At 45.6% G+C, this 20,573-nt stretch overlaps 1 protein-coding gene across 2 annotated transcripts in view; it reads right to left on the bottom strand.

Moving 5' to 3' along the window:
* ZFYVE26 (zinc finger FYVE-type containing 26) overlaps positions 1–20,573 on the bottom strand; it is a 65,289-nt gene that overhangs the window by 36,754 nt on the left and 7,962 nt on the right. For both annotated transcript variants that reach the window (XM_061156811.1, XM_061156812.1), the window contains exons 5-20: positions 20,061–20,562; positions 19,421–19,551; positions 18,692–18,856; positions 18,465–18,553; positions 17,364–17,527; positions 14,391–14,594; positions 12,544–13,155; positions 11,931–12,017; positions 8,814–8,882; positions 8,073–8,224; positions 6,015–6,216; positions 4,923–5,186; positions 2,609–2,728; positions 2,350–2,514; positions 945–1,163; positions 224–326 (exon numbers count right to left, since the gene is read on the bottom strand). In XM_061156811.1, the coding sequence (XP_061012794.1) occupies positions 224–326; positions 945–1,163; positions 2,350–2,514; positions 2,609–2,728; positions 4,923–5,186; positions 6,015–6,216; positions 8,073–8,224; positions 8,814–8,882; positions 11,931–12,017; positions 12,544–13,155; positions 14,391–14,594; positions 17,364–17,527; positions 18,465–18,553; positions 18,692–18,856; positions 19,421–19,551; positions 20,061–20,562 (3,248 nt within the window). The remainder of the gene's footprint in view (positions 1–223; positions 327–944; positions 1,164–2,349; positions 2,515–2,608; positions 2,729–4,922; positions 5,187–6,014; positions 6,217–8,072; positions 8,225–8,813; positions 8,883–11,930; positions 12,018–12,543; positions 13,156–14,390; positions 14,595–17,363; positions 17,528–18,464; positions 18,554–18,691; positions 18,857–19,420; positions 19,552–20,060; positions 20,563–20,573) is intronic.

Below are 20,573 nucleotides of genomic sequence, written 5' to 3'. Positions count from 1 at the left end.
TTTTTAATCTGATTTTAACCCCTTTATTTAGATGTGGATAGGAAGAAACAAGGCACACTGAATTTTAATGAAGCCTGCATAAGAGTAACTGCAAACTAATGGAAAAGTTGAAGAAATCCCCCCCTTCCTGTACTGAACTCAAACACAGCCCCACTGAGCCCTTGGTTTCCTTGATGAAACAATTAGGAAGGCCCATGCCTGACTCTCATGGGGTGGCTCCTACCTGTCTGGGGGTACTTGTCGCTCAAGCAGGAGGTGTGACACCAGTTGGGAAGAGCTTTGTTGCAGGAGAACAAAGGGGTTTCCTACCTTGACCTCCACATGATCTGCAAAAGTAAAGAAAGTGATTTTTGCACCACTGACTGCAACATTCAGAGCCCTATCTTCCAGAATCAACAACAACAAAAATAGTGTCAAAACTACATGGAAAGTTCTTTCATTGGTATTTTTCTAGGTAAAAGGTATTCTTGACATGATGCTGACCACAGGTTTATCTATGCCTTACCACGGTTCTAGAGACTTCCAACAACAGACACACTTCAGTGAACAGGTCTAGCCACAAAGAGCAATTTCTGCTCCCTTCCATGTGACTGAAGTGCAGGTAACACTTGCTCTGTGGACTCGAGTAAGCATTTGGCATTTTAAACAGACTCAATTCCTCTTCTCAGTTCTCATATCCACAGTAGATCGAAGATCTGAGAGAGTATGTTTGAGTCATTAATACCGTCAAAACGTACTGAATACTCTCATATACTGTACTACTGTCCGAGGCATTGGGGAGATAAAGGTGACCAAAATGCAGAGGTGTGTAAGAGAGGACCTCACAAATCCAGTGTCCTTGGCTACTGCTGCACCTAGAACCACTTCGCTGTGTGCCTTCTTCTTCCTCGCCCTAGATACTTGCAGGCCGGTCCTGACTATATTTCCTTTTTCCTGCTACTTACCAGGCTCAGAGCTCAGGCTCCGAAGGAAAACGGCAGCGAGGGTGCTGCAGTACTTGAAGAAGGTGCCCATGTAGTCAGTCTGCTTGCCGCCTGCTGCTGTCTGTTTGCCCAGATTCTTCTGGAGGAGCTGAGCCTGGATATACACAGGGTGGGCCTCGGCCTCCGGAGCTTTCTGGGCCACCTGCTCCACCAGGGAGGAGAGTGGGGTACTCCTGGGCTCTGGGGAGAGTTATGGAAGGAGAAGGCATGCAGTCTTGAGTCTGTGCATCCGGCTTTGCGTCAATTTCCAACACAATATGGGAACTGAACCTCTGCTCAGTTCTGCATGGGGCATCCTATACTTGGGTATTGTACTTACTAGGCAGCTATAAAATCCTAAGCTTGTAAAATAGAAATACAAATATATACTGCATGGGGCATCCTACAGCTTGGGTATTACACTTATAAGGCAGCTACACAATCCCAAGGGCTTCCCTGATAGCTCAGTTGGTAACGAATCTGCCTGCAATGCAGGAGACACAGGTTCAATTTCTGGGTTGGGAAGATCTGCTGGAGAAGGGATAGGCTACCCACTCTAGTATTCTTGGATTTCCCTGGTGGCTCAGCTGGTAAAGAAACTGCCTGCAATGTGGGAGACCTGGGTTCGATTGCTGGGTTGGGAAGATCCCCTGAAGAAGGGAAAGGCTACCCACTCCAGTATTCTGTCCTGGAGAATTCCATGGACTGTATATTTCCTGGTCTTGCAAAGAGTAGGACATGACTTTCACCATACAATCCCAAGTTGGTTCCCTGTGCAAGTGATTCTCAGCCAGGAAGAGTTCTGAGTCTGGAGAAATCAGGGTGAAGAGTTCCATTTTCATCTCAGGGTCTCTGGGGTGGAACTCCTCCGCAAAATGCACAGCACTCTTTTGGGGACGGTTTGGTCAATGTTTACGGAGTGACTTCTGGGTATATCTCTCATTAGGAATAAGAAACGTGTACCAGCTAATGGTACGCTGAGCATCCCTTCACTTAGGAGGTGGGGAAACAGGTGGGATTAGTTACAAGACCAGTCCTGGTTAACTAGAGGGCTGGTAGGGTCCACTTCTGGGCTTCCCAGGTGGCGCTAATGGTAAAGAACCCACCTGCTAATGCAGGAGACTTGGGTTCAATCCCTGGGTCAGGAAGATCCCCTGGAGGAGGGCATGGCAACCCACTCTTGCCTGGAGAATGTCATGGACAGAGGAGCCTGGCGGGCTACAGTCTATAGGGTGGCAAAGAGTTGGACATGGCTGAAGCGACTCAGCACGTACACACAAGGGCCCACTTCTGAGTCCTAAGTCTCCATTCCAATGTGCTCCTTCATGCTCCACTGTGTCCTTCCCCTAGTTCAACTGTAACTGCTCCCTCGCAGAAGGACTGGTACCTGGCAGCTCCAGTGCTTCTCTCAGCGATTGTAGGATCTGCTCCAGCTGCTGGGAGAGGCTGGCATGGCTGGCTACACAGTCCTCCGTGAGGCTGGGCCAACACATCTGAAGCAGCTCAGCAATGCTGCACCGTGGGGGACCTCCTCCTTTATCCTCTCCACTCTCTATGGAGAGCAAACAAGAAAGAAAGAGTCAGGTCTGATGCTGACCCAACGTTCCAAGTCCAGGAGATTAAAAAAAGGTAGTTACGCAGCTCACCTGATTTGATTTGCCCGGCTGACACAAGCGGGTAATTGAGAATCTTACTGATCTGCTGAAGAACACCTGGAAAGCCTCGAATGCCATCAGCATTGACGAATACGTGGTCTAGCCGGCGACCTGGAAATGGATGCATCAAGAGGGAATGCAGAAAAAACATAAGGTACTTTCAGAGATTGAAAGTCCTGTCTTTATGTGTAAAGTTTTATCTCCTTCAATATGAAGGGGGAGGTAGATGCTGTGCCGGTTGAGTAGCCCAGTAAACCTGGCATATTCCATGCCTGTGGTTCCAGGGCTATCTGTGGCAAGATGCCTCAGCTGTCCACAGCAGCAGAGCCAGAGGCTCTGGTATTCCTGGGGAATTGCTGTCCCAAGCCAACCAGGCACTTCTTGTGGATTTGCCTTGGTACCTTTCTTAGTTGAGAATTTGAGCTGGGATCCAGTCTCCTCTAATTGTTTTAAATGGCATCCTGATACCCTGACTAGACTATAAAGAACTTTATGCAGAGATTATTCCTTATACCTCTCTTGTGCTCCATAAACTTTGGATAATCTGGAAATGCAGTAAGTACTAAATTAATTCCTGATTGGCATGAAACCAGTTGGCTTGAATATTATATAATCTTCATTCAATTTTAGAATATAAGTGCTAGACGAGGGGGAAGTAAACTGTTCAGTAAAAACAGCATTGTATATGCCACAGTACACTTTCTTGGAAGGACTATGTCAGCATTAAAGGATTTCAAGCCAACAGCTCAGAAGTGATTTGGAAGGGTGTGCATAAAAGAGTTAACACAGAAGGCCAGAGACTGCTATCCTCAGAAAGGCTTGCTGGCAAGGTTGGTCCTTGGCTGGCAACTCCTACCTTGACTGGTAGATGCTTTTCTACCCTGATAAAAATTTCCCTAAATGATTCCCTAAATCACAGGAAGTGATTGATTATGCCTAAACTGTTTGTATGGTGTGGTTTATGCTGAACACCTGCCTTTCTTCCGAGAGTCTGGAAGTTTGGTACATGTTGGGCAGAGGCTGCCTCTGTCACCAGCCCCCAATAAAAACCTTGGGCTCTGGGTCACTGATGAGCTTCCAGTAGACAACATTTCATATTTGTTTGTTGTCACAACTTACTACTGGAGGAGTTCAGTACATCCTGTGTGCCTCCAGCAGGAGAGAATTCCTGGAAGCTTATGTCTGGTTTCCTCCAGATTTGATCCCATGAGCCTTTTCCCTTTGCTAATTTTGCTTTGTGTCTTTCTGATGATGTAATTTGTAGCCATGAGTATGACTGTATGCTGAGTCCTGTGAGTTCTCCCAGTGAATCACTGAACCCAGGGAAAGCTACTCATATCACACCTGTTCACCATTCCTCCCTCCGTATTACTCAGAGAGAATAAGTTCCTGTCTCTCTGCCTCGTCAGTCCTTCCAGTGTTGGGTGTGTGTATCAAGGACAGGTGGGGAGTGACACTTTGCCTAATTCTTTCTTCACATTCCTCTAAAAATTCCATAGACACATTCTGGGATATTATTAACCCCAAGGTATAATCCTCCCCTTAACTGTGATCCACTAAAAATTTCCCTTATACCTGGTGTACAAGTTTGAGACCCAGGTTTAAAGTTAAGTGGGATTCACTTTGGAGGAGGTATGCAGTTAACGGGCACAAACTCCATTTGTAACATTTTTGGAAGGCAACTCTATTCACCACTGTATCACCAATGCCATTTGAACCAGTTTTGAATGTTTATCTCTTCCTTGAGTTTATCTATAAACCAGAAGAAAAGGTCCCCAAATGACTGTAGACTGTTATATCTGTTAAGAAGGTGAGATTCTTGGGCTTTCCTGGTGGCTCAGTGGTAAAGAATCCACCTGCCAATGCAGGAGACACATGTTCGATCCTTGATCTGGGAAGATCCCACATGCCACAGAGCAAATAAGCCCTCATACCACAACTATTGAGTCTGTGCTCTAGAGCTGGGGAAACTGAATCCTTTGTGCCCTAGAGCCCATGCTCTGCAACAAGAGAAACCACTGCAATGAGAAGTCTGAGCACTGCATCTAGAGAAAAGCCTGGCTCTCTGCAACTAGAGAAACAGTGAAGACCCGGCATAGCCAAAAATAAAACATTAAAAAAAAAAAAAAGAAGGCGAGACTGTCAATAGACTAGTCACCAGAATGGACATGAAGGCATAGAGAAACAATCCTTTCTCCTTGTCCCTCCTTCCCCAGTAACTTTCTTCCTGTATAATTGTCAAGCATCTCAGAACCCTGTCTCCTCATTTGAGAACAAAGGGATCATGTGAAGGAAGCATACTCACCCCGACTCTCAAGGCTGCCGTTAAGGCGCCGTTCAGCCGTTTCCAAGAGCTGCTTGCCGGTTTTCCAGAGCTGGCACTGTGAGCAAGCCAGGTCAAATGCAGCCATGGCGGGCGGGCTGAGGTCTTCCAGAACCTCTTTCAGGGGAGCAGTGAGCTCTACCGGGCTACTGCTTATCCAAAAGTCCTCCTGGAGCGTGGGGATGGGGTCTCCAGAGGTGCTGAGCAGCTTGTCGGTCACATCAGAGATGGAATAAAATACCATCCCTGGACACCCAGCGGTTGGGGGTAAAAGGCAAGAGGTTAAAATGATGCTCACTACCACTTTTATTTTGAGAAGTAGTTATAAGGTCAGGAGAAGTGAGGGTTTCTTCCAGATCGGGCCTAAAAGGTTGAGAAAGAATTTGGTAGGTCTGTGTGTGCTCATCTGAAAAGATCTCTAAAATATATTGCTAAAAAAACCAAACCAGAAAATAGTACTTGTTACAAGAGCCCATTCATATTAAAAACAAAAAGCATATGTGTATATTCTTTTGAATCTGTAAAGAAAATTTCTGGGAGCATATAGAAGGGGCAGTGTGTGATGGTAACTTGATATATACAGCCTAGACTAGCAAAAGATGTGAAAACATGGGACAAGATTCCACTTTCAAGAAATAATGAGCTCTTTCGGCAGTACAGCCAAGGTTGGGCCTGGAGACCCGAGAATCCCAGGCCACAGATGTTAGACAAAACTCCTTCACTTTTTAGGAATGTAAAATAATCCCTGAATAACTACAAGGGAAGAAAATACAGTAATCAATTCCCCAAAGCTCAAGATAATGGCCATCAAAACCTGTGGTGGAAACTGCATTCACACTCCTCAGTATAGGCTTAATGGAACAGTTCGAGAGGCAGGTAAGTGACCCCTGTGGTCAGCAAGGTTGGCCCCATCTAGAAAATGACTTGGGGGGGTGTCAGGACTGCTGTTTTTCAAGGCAAGTGTCCTGCCCTGGGTTTCTGTTCATCTTCACGGTGAGCCTCTGGTTTGGGTGGTTTCTCCCCCACACCCTCCTCCCACAACTCCCTCCCCACCCAACAAGAGGGAAGCCAGACCTGCGGCTGCAGCGCTGCCGATGGCCTGCAGGGTGGAGCGGCCACTGCCTGTTCTTCGGATGGTGCTGCTACCCCCGTCTGAGTTCTGGTTTTCAATTTTATGTTCTACTCTGGCCAGCTCCTGGATCACCTCCTGGTAGCGCTCCATGAACATCAGCTCCCCGGAACTGTGTGAAGACTTCAGGTTGAAGGTGAACACCACCTGTCACAGGAGAGAAAGGAGTGTGGCTTTTGGTGGGCCTGCTGGAGTTGGGGAGAATCTACAGATCTGAGATCTTGCCAGTCATCAGCCTCTGGCCCTAAGACAGCTGCTTTGTGGGGCTGGAAGAGTGTTGGATGTGCAGAGAGTAGATCAAATGTAGAAATAACTCATAAAAGTCAGCATGAGAGTCACCAGAGCCCCAGCAGAATATAGGCAAATGATGTGGACAATTTCAAAGAGAAAATACACTTGACTAATACACAGATGAAAAACTGCCTTCCCTTCCGAGTAATCCAGGAAATTTAAAAGTCATACTACTTTGCATCTATCATAAGGACAAAGTGTAAAAATAAACCCTCAGGGGTAGAATGAACTGTCACAATCTTTTTTGAAAAGCAATTTGGCAATCTATGAAGCTTAAAAATGTTTATATTCTTTGACTCGGTCGTTTTTATGAGAAACTTTCTTAAGGAAAAAACTCCAAAGTCTTAATGTGTAAAAGTGATAATCTTGACACTAGTTATTACAGTGATTACAGGATTGAAAATAATCTAAGTGTTGAGTTAACAGGGGAATAGTCAAATGCAGCTACATGATCAGATAAGATCACTAAAATCAGTTACAGAGCAAATATTTAAAATGTAAAAAAGGTGCTAAAATTTTAGATTCAAAGTGATCTTGGCTCTAAATAAAGGTCACATATATTTCAGAAAAACATTGGCAAAAAATATACTTTTATCTTTAGTATTGGTTGCTCTGGACAATAAGATTAAAAATAATTTTATTTTCTGGTTAATACTTTTTGGCATTTTCTTATATGCACAACTTGTTCTGTAACCAGGTTAAAAAACTTTCATTAAAAAAGAAAAACTCAAAGCCTCCGAAAAGGAAGTGAGGACTTTAGTGGTAAAGCATCGGGGACCTCACAACTGACTTCTTGGTTTGGGTGTCAGAAAGGCTAGTGAGAGTCCTATGCTCCTGAGAGCAACAGAATTGTCACTGTTATTAAAATACAAGATCTAAAATGTGTCAGAAGAAGTTAAACAAAAATTATCCCATCACATAGATGTTTCCATGTAAATTCACATGAAAGAAAAATTCTGACCTGTGTGTTAAGGGACCAGCATACGCATTATAAGTACAAGAGAGTTTTAAAAATTAGAATAGTGGGTTTTTATGCTATTACATTTTAACAATAGCAGAGGATTCCTGTATTTCTCACAGCTTGCACACAATCCTCTTAACATTCCAGGAGGCAGCACAAGCAGGTATTACATTTAACTCCAGTTTTCAGGTGAGGATATCAAAGCTCAGAAAGAGCAGCTCAGAGGGAGTAAGGGTCTTTCTGGTTTTTACTCCCTGTAATTTCCCCTACACACATGAACCTTCCAGTTTGCTAGCCCCTTCCATTTCTTGCATATTGAACTGGCATTCTATTTCTTGTTAAAAATGGTCTGCACAGTGATTTCTAACTATATAAAACCACATATATGTTCAGAGAAGGACAAGAAGGAAAGACAGAAAAATCTTTCAATGTTTTGATTGCCGCCCAGTATTTTATCTTGCTAAAACACCATTTATGTTAGGAAAACAAATGATTCAACAGCTTAAATCTCCTCCTGGCAGGATCTTGAAATCCACAGTGCTCAAGATGGGGTTCCATACATGCAAACTCCCTCCTGCTTCTCCTGCTGGACAGGGCCCTCAGATGCACCCGAGTGGCTCTGGCTGCACACACATCGGCCTCTCCCTGTGGCCCCGCGGGCCCCAGATGGTAAAAGGCTGCCTTGGTGCTCTTTACTGTGACAAGGTGAGGCCTAGGCTCCTAACACCTGTTGCACAAGAACCCGCCTCACCTGGTGGGCTTCTGCAAAGTTCCCCCGGAGGATGCAGGATGCCAGCAGGGACTCGGGTGGGGAGAACATCATGGGGATGAGGGAACTGTGAGGTTGGGGCTGCAACCGGCCCTCCAGCTCATTCTTCCCAGACGCAGCGCTCAGACTTCCCTCTGGTGGGATACAGGAACATGGGCGGCCACGGAAGGGATAGAAATTGAGGAAAAACTATTCTGTCACCTGCTGCCAAACTCCTATCCTTCTCAAAGTCCTCTAAAAGGTCTGTATATAGATCTTGATTTTTCCTCAAATGAAGGGCACACCTATGCTATCATCTTTTTCTCTTCTTCTTAAATTTGAAGTACAGTTGAAGTACAGTTAATACTGCATTAATTTCAGGTGCACAGAGAGTGATTTGGTTATATATACTCTTTTTAAAAATCATTTTCCACTACTGGTTATTGTAAGATAATAAGTACAGTTCCCTGTGCTACCCAGTAAATCCTTGTCTATTTTATATATGGTAGTGTGTATCTGTTCATATGCTATCATCTTTAAATATAAGACTAATGTACCAACTACTTTCCTTGGGTATTTACTTCTGTTTCTCTCTACTGATGGGGAACTCAGCTGATAGGGAAACAGCCCCTTCACTGCTGAACACAAGCAAGAACTACTCAGTCCAAGGTTTCAGCCCGGGGTGTGTGACGACTCTATCAGGGCAAAGTTACTGGAAGCTGGCAACTGTAGGGACACCAATACCTGAAGTACTTGTGCTCTGTTCACTACTCGTATTTTCCAGGGATGGTTTGGAACCTTTGTCCCGGTCGTCTAGAGGTATTAGGAATAAACAGAGAAAATCAATCATCAGTACCTTACAGTGCAGAAAGGGGGAGGTTGGCTTGAAAGCTGAGATCTAGATAGAGTGAAAAGATAATGAGTAGTTACTACATCAGTGGCTCCTTCTACAGCAAAACACCAAGTTCCTACGGACCTATATATATATATATATAAAATTTCCTCCCCTTCCCCCCCAGTGGTGAGTCTTTATTCCTTTTAGCTGAGCTGCTCCCCTTGCAGGGAGGAGAAGTTCCTCCTATCTCGGTCCAGCTGCTCCTTCTGAGCACCCTGAGAAACGGGGATCCATCTTCTTAGTCTCATTCTAGAAGGTTCCAGGCTTCCTCAGTTGATGGTCCGCCTCCCCTCCAGCACGAAGATACACCTAGCAACAAGCTCCAGGGAGGGGAGCTGGCCCTGGCAGAGGAGCAGGGTCAGGAACTGGGGTGAGTGAAGTGACTCAGAGTCTGGGTGAAGGTGCTAGAGCAGCAGCTGCAGGAGTGGGCCCAAGAGGTGAGACTGAGGCCCCTGGCTGGACCCCTCCCTGGGCCAATGATGGCCCCAGGGAGGGCTTAATATGACCCTAGTGCTCATTTGGATAGTAGCTTTTACCAGTGGTTTACAAGCTCTGGGTCTCAGAGCCCCAGGAGCTTTCAAATTACTTCTTGGGGTCACTGACCCCCATCTGCCCACTAAGCACTGTCAACAGTCTGAAAAAAAAAAAAAAGCGCAGCTATTATAGCCAGGAAGCAGTAGGGTGCCAAAGAGAAGGGAGAAGTTGCTCAGTTGTGTCCGACTCTGCGATCTTATGGACTATAGCCTACCAGGTTCCTCGGTCCATGGGATTTTCCAGCCAAGAGTACTGGAATGGGTTGCCATTTCCTTCTCCAGGGGACCTTCCCAACCCAGGGATTGAACCCAGGTCTCCCGCATTGCAGACAGACGCTTTACCGTCTGAGCCACCAGGGAAGCCTAGGGTACCAAAGAGGGTCACAAAATTTTCTGACGTAGAAAAGGTGGCCCTCATACTTGAAAGAGTAGGAAACCAAAGTATAAGGCCAGGCAGGCTGAAGACCATGATATTGAAAGCCCTGGAGAAAAAGCATCTTCTTCTCAACCCTTGCTTTCCTGAAGTGCTGGGGCTTTCAAGGGAGGCTTGCTATTCCTTGTTGTGATCAGTATGTAATTCAAGGGTAATGTCTGGCCACGTAAGGTACCCTCCTTGGCTTACTGTGGGGAAGGAATAGACAGCTGCAGGAAAGAGAAAATGAACTGTGTATCCGGAGCTGGATCAGCCAGGTGGATGCAAATGATACCTTTCTGACTCTGATTAACTGAGTCACTTAAGGGGCTCAGCCTTTAAGTTTTCCACGTTTCTCTCTCTGTATCCTCCAGCTTGGCCAGCATGCTCGCATCTCTCACTGTCACTTATCTAAAGCCGACTCATTCTTCTATGTTTGGTCCCATAGTCAGCTCTTTCATAAAACCTGTTTCTTTGCCTTTTCAGGCTATGCTGACCTTCCCTTCCAAGAGATCTCTTCTGTTTTCAGGCCATGCCTCTGGGCAGTTTAAGTTTTTCATGTGTACTGTCTGTGCAGGTAAATTATAAATTCTTCAAAGGCAAAGTCCTGGTTTATGCCTCATTCACCTCTCTCAAAATACCCAGTATTTTTTAGGGCACAGGAAACTATTTATGAATTCCCTGTTAATTATTTAAAAACTAACAAAAATCATAAATGGAATGATTTAATACTTCTGTATTAAATTTAATACTTCTGTATAATGCTCAATAGACAAAATGGAACAAAGCTTATAGCACATGACAGAATATTTTCCTTCGGGTATAAAGAGCTTCTTACAATTCTACAAGAAAGACAAACCCAATAGAAAATATGGACCTGAGACTGAAAATTATAAATGGCCATACAATCTCAAACTAAAATTTAGTATTAAATTGATGACACACCATTAGTATATTAATCAAAGATTAAAAAAAGTCTGATGCTACTCATTGCTTTTTTTTGATACTGCTCATTTTTGACGAGTGTATATGCAAACAAGCACTCACATATAGATGATGGGAATGTAAATTGGCCTGCCTTTTTTGGGGGCAATTTGTTACATCTATAGTTTGTATCCACATATACTTTGACTTTCTGTTAAACTGCTATCTATATTATAGACATACTCACACAAGGCTGCACAGATATACATACAAGGTTGTTTACTGTAGCATTGTTTATAGAAGCAAAAAACTAGAAACAATTTAAATGCCCACAAAAGGGTACATAGGACAATGGACTCCTAAGCAGCTTTTAAAATAAGTGAAGTGAGTTCTCAATACAGAGTATGATACATTTACACACGTAAGAGGATGTAAGTGAAAAAAGAAAGTTGCAGTTCTCTCTATAGAGTAACAATGCATCTATATATCTTCTCAGATGGTGCTGGTAGTAAAGAACCTGCCTGCCAATGCAGGAGATGCAAGAGACACAAGTTTGATCCCTGGGCTGGGAAGATCCCCTGGAGGAGGGCACGGCAACTGAGTCGAGTATTCTTGCCTGGAGAATCCCATGGACAGAGGAGACTGGAAGGCTATGGTCCATAGGATTACATGGGTGGACACAACTGCAGCAATTTTAGGCACATGTATCTAAAATGATATATATGCTTGCATTGCATAGAGAATTTCTGGAAGAAAACTATAAGCAAGGGTTATTTTAGGAGAGTGGGATTAGGATAATCTTAGACTACTTTTGTTTGTACTTTATCTGGAATTGCTCTAAGATACTTTGTCTTTGGGTGGTCCAGTGGCTAAGACTCCATGCTCCCAGTGCAGGGGGCCCAGGTTGGATCCCTGGTCAGGGAACTAGATCCTACATGCCACCACTAAGACCTAGCATAGTCAATTAATAACAATTTAGAAAAAGAGATACTTTATCTTTAAGAATTGCTTGACTGCTTTAAGTATATTAGACAAGCAGTAATACACCACCTTCCTAGTGCGTGGGATGGAGGCATGGGGAGAGCTCTTCAGATTACCTGCCCGGCTCCTTCTTGTCCGACGACCCCGGCGGAGACTGGGGTGCCGTGTGGTGATGGGTCGGTATCTTCGGGAGGGTTGTTCCTCTGAAACAGCAAACCCAGTGGGTCATATGGGAGGGTGATCAATTTTTTTTCTAATTGATGTATCACTGCTGCTGTATAGTATTATATAAGTTACAGGTGTACAATATTATATGTTACAGGTTATATATAACATATAACATAATATTGTATGTTACAGTTGCACAATATAGTGATTCACAATTTTTAAAGGTTATACTCCATTTATAATTATAAAATGTTGGCCCTATTCCCTGCACTGTACAATATATCCTTGTAGCTTATTTTATACCTAACCGTTTTTACCTCTTACTCCCCTACTCCTACACTGCCCCTCCTCCCTTCGAGGGTGACCAATTTAGAGTCGGTCCACCTCCTGGGGTAATAACGGGGAAGATCTGAACCGGACTGTGAGCTGTGGAGCAGTCCCTGAGTTCTGATAGGGGTGGCTCTGGCGACGTGCCTGGAGCTAGTTGGCTCTAGGCACGCCTAGTCTCTCCCATATTCCCGAGATGTTTCTCCCTCATCCCCTTCTGTTATCTCCTCTCACCTGAGCCCTGGATGCTGGTCACCACCTTGTACCTCCACTGGGCCTCCGAGAGAACCTTGGAGAACTGGTGTAGGCGACCCTGCAGTCCGTCTCTGCTGCCCGAGCCGCTCTGGCCTTCCAGCAGCTTTGACTTCTCAGGAGGGCTGTGGCTGCTCAGCTCATCCAGCTGCTCCTGCAGCAGCCTGAGGAAGGCCCCTATCGCAAATTCATCAGCCAGGAACCCACTGACACCGCTCGTAAAGTGCTTTAGGTCCAAAAAGCTGTGCCCGTGAGGCTCCCAGGAACTGTCTTCTGGCTCTGGCTTCGGAGAGCTTGGAACTGCGTAGGCCAGGCTCCTGGCAGTGCCCAGGGCACCCTGTTCTGACTTCCTCTCAGGCTGTGCCACATGCTGGGGGCTCTCTGACGGGGACCTCAAACCCAGTGGGCCCTTCCCCTCAACATCATCGTCCTCAGCGTAGTCCTCGGGCAGGTGAGGCTCTGGGTGAAGATCGGCAGAGGTGATGAGGAGCAATGAGAAGATGTTTTCTAGAAGTTCCAGGCACAGAGAGTCAGGAATACTGCACAGATACTGTTGACACCTGGCCAGGTACGTTGCGAAGAGATCTGAAGCCCCTGAAGCAGCGTGGGTAAGAGAAGAGGCCGAAGAAGGAAAGAGAGAAAATGCAAACATCAGAAACAGCACTTGCCAGACTCACTCTCCCAACTTTAACTCTTTTCTTTCTTTGTAACAACTCAGGGAACTGTGGTTACAGTCAGAAGAATGAGAGACTGCCCAGCCATGTCTTCATGATTTGCAGAAAGATTTTGTTCCTTTAACTAAAAGTGTAGCTGACTGACTGCTCATAATTTTGTTTCTGCTTTTTGAGATTACATTATTCCTCATCTCGGAGAAGCACTCCATATTGCAGTTCCTAAAATGAAGGCAGCCTGGAGACTCCTTATCCCTCAGTTCCCATTTTCACTCACTGTTACACTACAGGTGACCACAGGCTACCCAGATCACTTAAGGCATACTCACTGGTCAAAAATGACCATGCTCAGAAGTGAAGGTCTATTTCAAAGCTGCAAGGGAGAGATATCTGAACACTAGTCACAGAAGGCAAGGTAAGGAGCTGTAAGTTAAGAAAAATGGGAGAGAATAGGACAGAAGGTTCTTTCCAACTGTAGGCTGTGACCTATGACACTGACTTAGACAGCTGCATTTGAAAAAATGAAATAAAACAGAAAAATCATCTGGAGTGTGCTCTGTTTGGAAGGGTAAATAATGTTTCTTAAAACTTATTTCAGTTTTGTTGTTGTTTAGTTGCTAAGTTGTGTCTGACTCTTTTGTGATTCCCATGGACTGTAGCCCACCAGGCTCCTCTGTCCATGGGATTTCTTAGGCAAGAATACTGGAGTGGGTTGCCATTTCCTTCTCCAGGGGATCTTCCCTACTCAAGAGATCGAACCTGCATCTCCTGCAGTGGCAGGCAGATTCTTTACCATTGAGTCACCAGGGCAGCCCTCTTTCAGTTTATACGTCACATATACACATACACATAAAAGCACAAATTATATACCTAGGTACAAACTGGAGTGATGTGAAATACTACCTACTGTGGATTGAGTTTAAAAAAAAAATGCATTTGGAAAACACAGTACTAGATCAGACTCTGAGAAGTTATACAAATCACTTGCTTTCTCCACGTCCCTTTGATTCACAGAGGCTGATAAAAGGAAGAAATTAATTGCAGGCATAGTAAAAGGCCACCTTCCAATCCTGGCGGAAAAGTGTTCCCATGCAAAAAGCCTCCTGGGGCAGGCTGTGCCCAGCTTCTGCCGGGGAAGGGGTGAGGGTGGCACTGTACCTGGGGAGGAGACAGGATCGTTCATGGGCTCTGCAACTGAGGCCAGGTCCTCGGAGGGACTGTCTTTGCACTGCCGGCATTGGGAGTGCTGGTGTGAGTTGACGCACAGGGCATAGATGGCGTACTTCATGGCACAGAAGCTCCGGTAGAGAGTCAGGTTCTGACTCTGGCTCAGGTGTGCGGGGACCAGGGCATCAGCTGAATCTGAATTGCAGAGAGAAACAGGCAGAACTTCAGGGTTGCTCTTTTTAGGCCAGGGCCGCACTCAGGGCTGAAGCACAGAGATATCAAGCTACTAGTCCCCTAAGTGTTTCCACCCTCCTTCTTTTTGGGCAGGGTGATGGGTATCTCTTCTGGGTCTTGTTTCCTACTCAACAACAACATCTAGTCCCTGTTTCCTTTTCCCCACCAACCTCCCCTCTACATGTCTGTTCAACCCGGGTCTCCTGGTTATTTAACAAGTTTCCCCCTTGCATTTCTTAAAATACTTGTTTTTCCTTTTTTAAATAATTAAAACATGTAAAAGTTTAGTCCACTTTTAGAATGCCGCATTATCCAAGAGGAGGCTTAAAATGTGTTTAGATTGAGAAACAAGAGAGCGAAGGTAACACAAAATTTTTTTAAAAAATTGATATTTTTAGGAAAGCCCTCAAGCAGACATCATGGGAAAAAAATACAAACTCTGTTGAAATTCCTTTACACTTGTTTAATAATTTATAATTTTTTATTAAAAATTTGTTTTGAACTTAGGAGGCAGGGTCCCATAATCTTGACAGAATCTCTAAACATCTTAATCTAGCCCAAATTATTTCCATAGAAGAAGTACAACCTGTTCAAAGAAATAAAGCAAAAAGAAGAAAAAAAATATCACCCACAATCCTACTAGCTAAACACAACCACTGTTACATTCTGGTTTAACCCCTTTCATACTTTTGTGTACAAGTATATGTGTTTAAGTTGAATGTAACATCATATTGTATACAACTTACTTTTTCTACTTCTTACAGATCCCTTAGAGCATAAGCACTGGATTATGTTTCTTTAAAAACTAAATTTCTGCTGGCTGCATATAGTTCTACCATATGAACCCTTTGTCTAGGCATATTCCTCCGGGGACACTGGAGTAGTTAGGGATGCTTTGCTGATACAATGTTGGAACAAGCCTCTTACAGGTTTCCTAGTGATCACTTCTTAGAAGCTCAGCCAATATTGTTCCATGGCCTTGACCTCTTCATGGCATTACTGCCCAGAGCCAGGACTTGCAAGCACCCAGAGAGGGAGTGGCTCCAACACTGCTGTGCCAGAAGTCATTCTTGCCTCACCCTTTGCTGTGTGACATGCTCAGTCGTGTCTGACTCTTTGCGACCCCATGGACTGCAGCCTGCCAGGCTCCTCTGTCCATGGGGATTTTCCAGGCAAGAATACTGGAGTGGGTTGTCATGCCCTCCTCCAGAGGGTCTTCCCAACCAAGGGATCGAACCCATATCTCCCTCATTACAGGCGGATTCTTTACCCTTTGAGCCACCAGGAAGCCCAAGAATACCGGAGTGGGTAGCCTATCCCTTCTCCAGGGGATCTTCTCGACCTAGGAATCAAATCGGTGTCTCCTGCATTGCAGGCGGATTCTTTACCAGCTGAGCTACCAGGGAAGCCCTGTCTCATCCTAGTCCAGCCCTATTATCACTCCTCTTTTGCCTCTTTCAAGTTCAAGATCTGAGTATGTCCTGTGACAGAATTCAAATGCTTCTTCGGAAGATTTTTATACCTGTATGTGCAAAATAGAGTTTCAGTTCTTTTAGGAAATCTGCTAAAGCTGTCTACATTTCTAAAAAAAAAAAAAATGGAATGTAGTAACACTAACTGTACAGTTAGTGGTAGGTCCTTTAAAAAAGTAAATGGTGGGGTGGGATGAATTGGGAGATTGGGATTGATGTATATACACTAGTGATACTATGTATAAAATAGGTAACTAATGAGAACCTCCTAGAGAAGGAAATGGCAACCCACTCCAGTATTCTTGCCTGGGGAAATCCCATGGACAGAGGAGCCTGGTGGGCTATAATCCATGGGGTCGCAAAAGAGGCAGACACGACTGAGTGACAAAATGGCAACAATGGGAACCTACTGTAGAGCAGGGGAACTCTACTCGATGCTCTGTGGTCCCCTAAACGGGAAGGAAACCCAAAAAAGAGGGGATGTATGTACACATATAGCTGACTCACTTTGCCGTAAAGCCGAAACGAACATAACATTGTAAACTAATTATGCACCAATAAAAATTAACTTAAAAAAGTAAAGCAAAGCAATATCTAGGCTGAAAGACATCTTCTGCCATATGAAAATGTTTGTTTCTCTCAAAGGTAAGGTCCCTGGCCTGTGTAGTAGATTGAGACCACACTATCATATGATTTTTGAGAGCAGAAAGAAAGAGCTTGCTATGAGGGCTCTGAATTTACAGCAAAGATCTAAGGTTAAAGTAAGGCTTTGTTACTGTTTAAGGCAAATCTTTCTTTGAAAAGCAAAACTCTAAAAAAGTTTGAAAAAGAATCTTCTAAGAGAAAAATCCTACCTGCTCAATAGATTATGAAGCGGGAAGGCAAGCACAAAATGTGCTGAGACAGCTAATGGACCTTGGAGACTCACCAAGAACTGGCATAAATACTGCCAGTGACAATGCTGTGAATTCAGAGGGCAGTTCCTAACTCCGTGGAATGAGGGTATGCTTGTGGTTCCTGAGCTGGATCCCTATGGGACTGCTCTCATAGGAATCCCCAGGCCTCACCTAGAAAGGGGAGGGTGTCCCTACATCTAATAATCTGATTAGGGCAAACAGCATTAATTTAGAAGGTACCTGCTGGACCACCCCTCTTGGCAGATCCCAGCAATCATGCTAAATAAACCTTGTTCTAAAAGAAACATGTGTAATATTGTCCTGGGGGGAACCCTGCCTAGGTCACTCCTTCGCCCACTCACCATGCTCTTGCTGGGGGTCCTTGGCTGGCACCTTCTGTAGGAGCTTGAGAACATCTTCCTCCCTGAGGGCTGGAAGGTTTGTAAGGTGATGGAGAGAGTAGAGCACTGAGTGGCTGTCTCCACCATGTAAATGACACAAGAGATCTCTCTTTGGTATGGGGTTGCTGAAAGCAAAAGTTGGGAGGATGGAAGGGGAGACAGTTTAAATAATTGCTTGGAAAAAGACCAGTCTCTGTTTCCTCTTCTTCTTCTCTCTGGCTAGTAACACCACAGGTTTCACTTCCCCAAACACTAAATTTCAGATGGTCCATCACAGAGGATAGCATTTGTTTACCCTCAGGGAAGGACATCTATCAAACCAGCTTTTTACTTGTCTAGAAAGGATCTAGGAAGGGCCTTTGTGCTCAGCAGACTCTAAAAAGGGCCCGCAGATTAAGCTTCCTAATTTCTGTAACCTTCCTAGCTGAGATCCAATAGGAGCATCTCTGCTTTTCTTTGAGTCAGGGCCCCTCGCTACTTCCACCTCTTCTGGTAAGGTGGGTGAAGAACAAAATAGGAATCCAGATTTACGGAAGACTAAGGCTAAGTTATCAGGAAAACACAGGACCTCACACACATTTCAACAGGCAGTTGTTGAATAAACATGTGACTTAAGATAACATGCAGCTAAGGATGTGGACCACGCCCAAAAGCTGTGTGACTCTAGGCACGTTACTTAACACTTCTGGGCTTCAGGGGCCCCACCTTTAAAATGAGGATAACTTTGGTGTCTATCTCACAGGGTTAAGGTCAAGCTCATTACCTAAAGGGCTTAAAGCAATCCCTGGTATACAGTAAGTGCTCAGGAAACACAAGCTTTTGTTCTTGTTATCATTGTCATCCTTAAATTATCCTCTAGTTATGACCTTGTGGCTGTAGTGAAGATCATCACTACTTATATTTCTTTCCTGGCTTAATAGTTGGAAAAACTACTTGTTGTGGGTCAATACTGTCAACTCAAGACATTTATGGGGAAGATGTATTGAAAAGGCCACATGCATAGAGTGTGGGGTCAAGTGTGCCCAGTGGTGGGAAGAGGGGGCTGGCAGTACAGAACTGTACCTGCTCTGCTGCACACACCACTCCAGGACCTCCAGGTGAGCCCACAGCCCATCGCAGGCATCCCTCAGGAGCTTATCACAGTCTTGGTCCTGCATTGATACAGGAGAAGAAAGAGATGCTGACTCAGGCACCTGGGGTCAGAGGCTGTGACCTACTTCAGGACCCTGCCCCAGCCCAAAGCCTCATCACACACATTTCTGGAGGAGCTTTGGGCCGCAGTGAGTTACCTGGGTCCCATGGAGTGTCTGGAGCAAGCTCTTGGCTGACGCTAGGCTCTGGCAGTGTGTCCAGCCCAGGAGCACAAGCAGTCTGCTGAGAGGCCTGAATTCTCTATTGAGCAGGCAGCCAAGACTTGGGAAGTCCTCCTCCTTCAGTAGGGTGAGTGCTGTCACCTGGAAGCCAAAGGAGACGGCTAGAGGACTTGCTGCGCATCAGGGTGAGAAGATTTTCCATTGCGAAGGGAGGTTTCCAACAATGCTAGAAGTGGCCAGTTGTTTACAAAAAATACTAGATTGTAAACTTCCTGAAGGCAGGGACTGACTTCTGTTCTATCTCCAGATCTTAGCATAGGATGTAGCACATAGACTAAATCAATAAATAGTTGTTGAATTAAACTGGAGCTCAGCTGCAATCTGCAAGAAGGGTAGAGTAATTAGATTCCCCTGTCAACTAAGTGATCTGTTGCTGCCACTGTCTCTTCTTCCTCACACCCTCCAGAAAGCTTACACATACCTGCTCAAGGACAGATATGAAATGAAATGCTGGCAGTTCTAAATATGAATGATACTGGTTCTCAGAGCCTTCTAGAACTGTGAGATGGACACAAACTAGATGACTTACCACTAATTAAACTGCTTTGCACAGGACAGATGAATGGGTGAGAAAGGAGAAATGAAAAAAACCTGGAAAGGATCCCTGGGAACTTGTGTGATGGAGAATTACTGAGTTTGACTTACCAGGATCTGCTCGAGGAAGTGCTTGTTGTTGCTCAGGCAATAGAAATAGGCCAATTTCCAGGCGTGGGCTGGGTCAGGATTGGAGAACAAGGCTAGCATTGCCCGCTCAGGATCGAGAGGATCCGGTGGGACTGAAAATTAAAACAGACAGCCCAACTGATGTGAGAGTTCACTCTTTCAAAAAGTTACACCAGGTTTTCTACACTTCTATCTCAAAGACTCTTTTCTTCTCTCGGTGTGTGTGCTTAATCCATCAGTCGTGTCTAACTCTTTGCAACCCCATGGCTCCCCTGACCAGGCTCCTCTGTCCATGGGATTTCCCAGGCAAGAATACTGGAATGGGTTGTCATTTTCTTCTCCAGGGGATCTTCCCAACCCATGGATTGAACCTGAGACTTTTGTGGCTCCTGCATTGGCAGGTGGATGCTTTCCCATTAGCACCACCTCTTTCCTGCTAGTGTATCATTTTTTCCCCCATCACTCCGTCTTGGACTACAAAATCCGTGCTTTCACAAAGCACAGATGCCCATTTTTGCTTAGCTTCTCCCATTAGATTTCCAGAGCAACACGGAAGGTAGGGGTTCAGAGGGGCTGGACAGGGTGGACTTGGCAACACAGGAGAAGCGGCGCAGGGACACACCTTTTCCCGAGGGCGTGGCCTTCTCTGCGTAGGTGTGGCCGTACAGGGACACCAGGTCCCGCCCGGCCTTGTGTAGCAGGCAGCCCAGCAGCTGCTCCTCCCGTAGGGGACTCCCCTCCAACCTGCAGGCCTCCAGCAGCTCCTCACACAGGAGACGCAGCTCAGCCCCGGGCGGCTCTGCAGGGCAGCGCAGCGTCCGCAGGGCCCCGTAGATGGCATCGACTGTCCCTGGGGGCGCGGCGGTGGGGCCCCGCAAAGTTCGCAGTGCCTCTCGAATGAGGTCCACCAGGGCTTTCTGCAGAGGCCAGCCTCGGAGGCCCGCACCATCAACCTCCCCAAGCAGGAGCTCCAGCAGGGCCTGTGCGACCTGGGGGGCCTCCCTCAAGAGATCCCAGAGCACAGAGACAGCTTCTGGGCTGAGCCCAGGGGGCCAGCTCTCCTGCCTCAGGTTTCCATCAAGCACAGGGTCCACTCTGTCGTGTGCTAAGACTGCGTACAGCTCCTAAACAGAGG

Source organism: Dama dama, chromosome 12, assembly GCF_033118175.1.
Source record: "Dama dama isolate Ldn47 chromosome 12, ASM3311817v1, whole genome shotgun sequence".
Lineage (NCBI taxonomy): Eukaryota > Metazoa > Chordata > Mammalia > Artiodactyla > Cervidae > Dama > Dama dama.
Note: the sequence above shows the minus strand (reverse complement) of the source record. Positions and strands in the feature narration are given on the sequence as shown.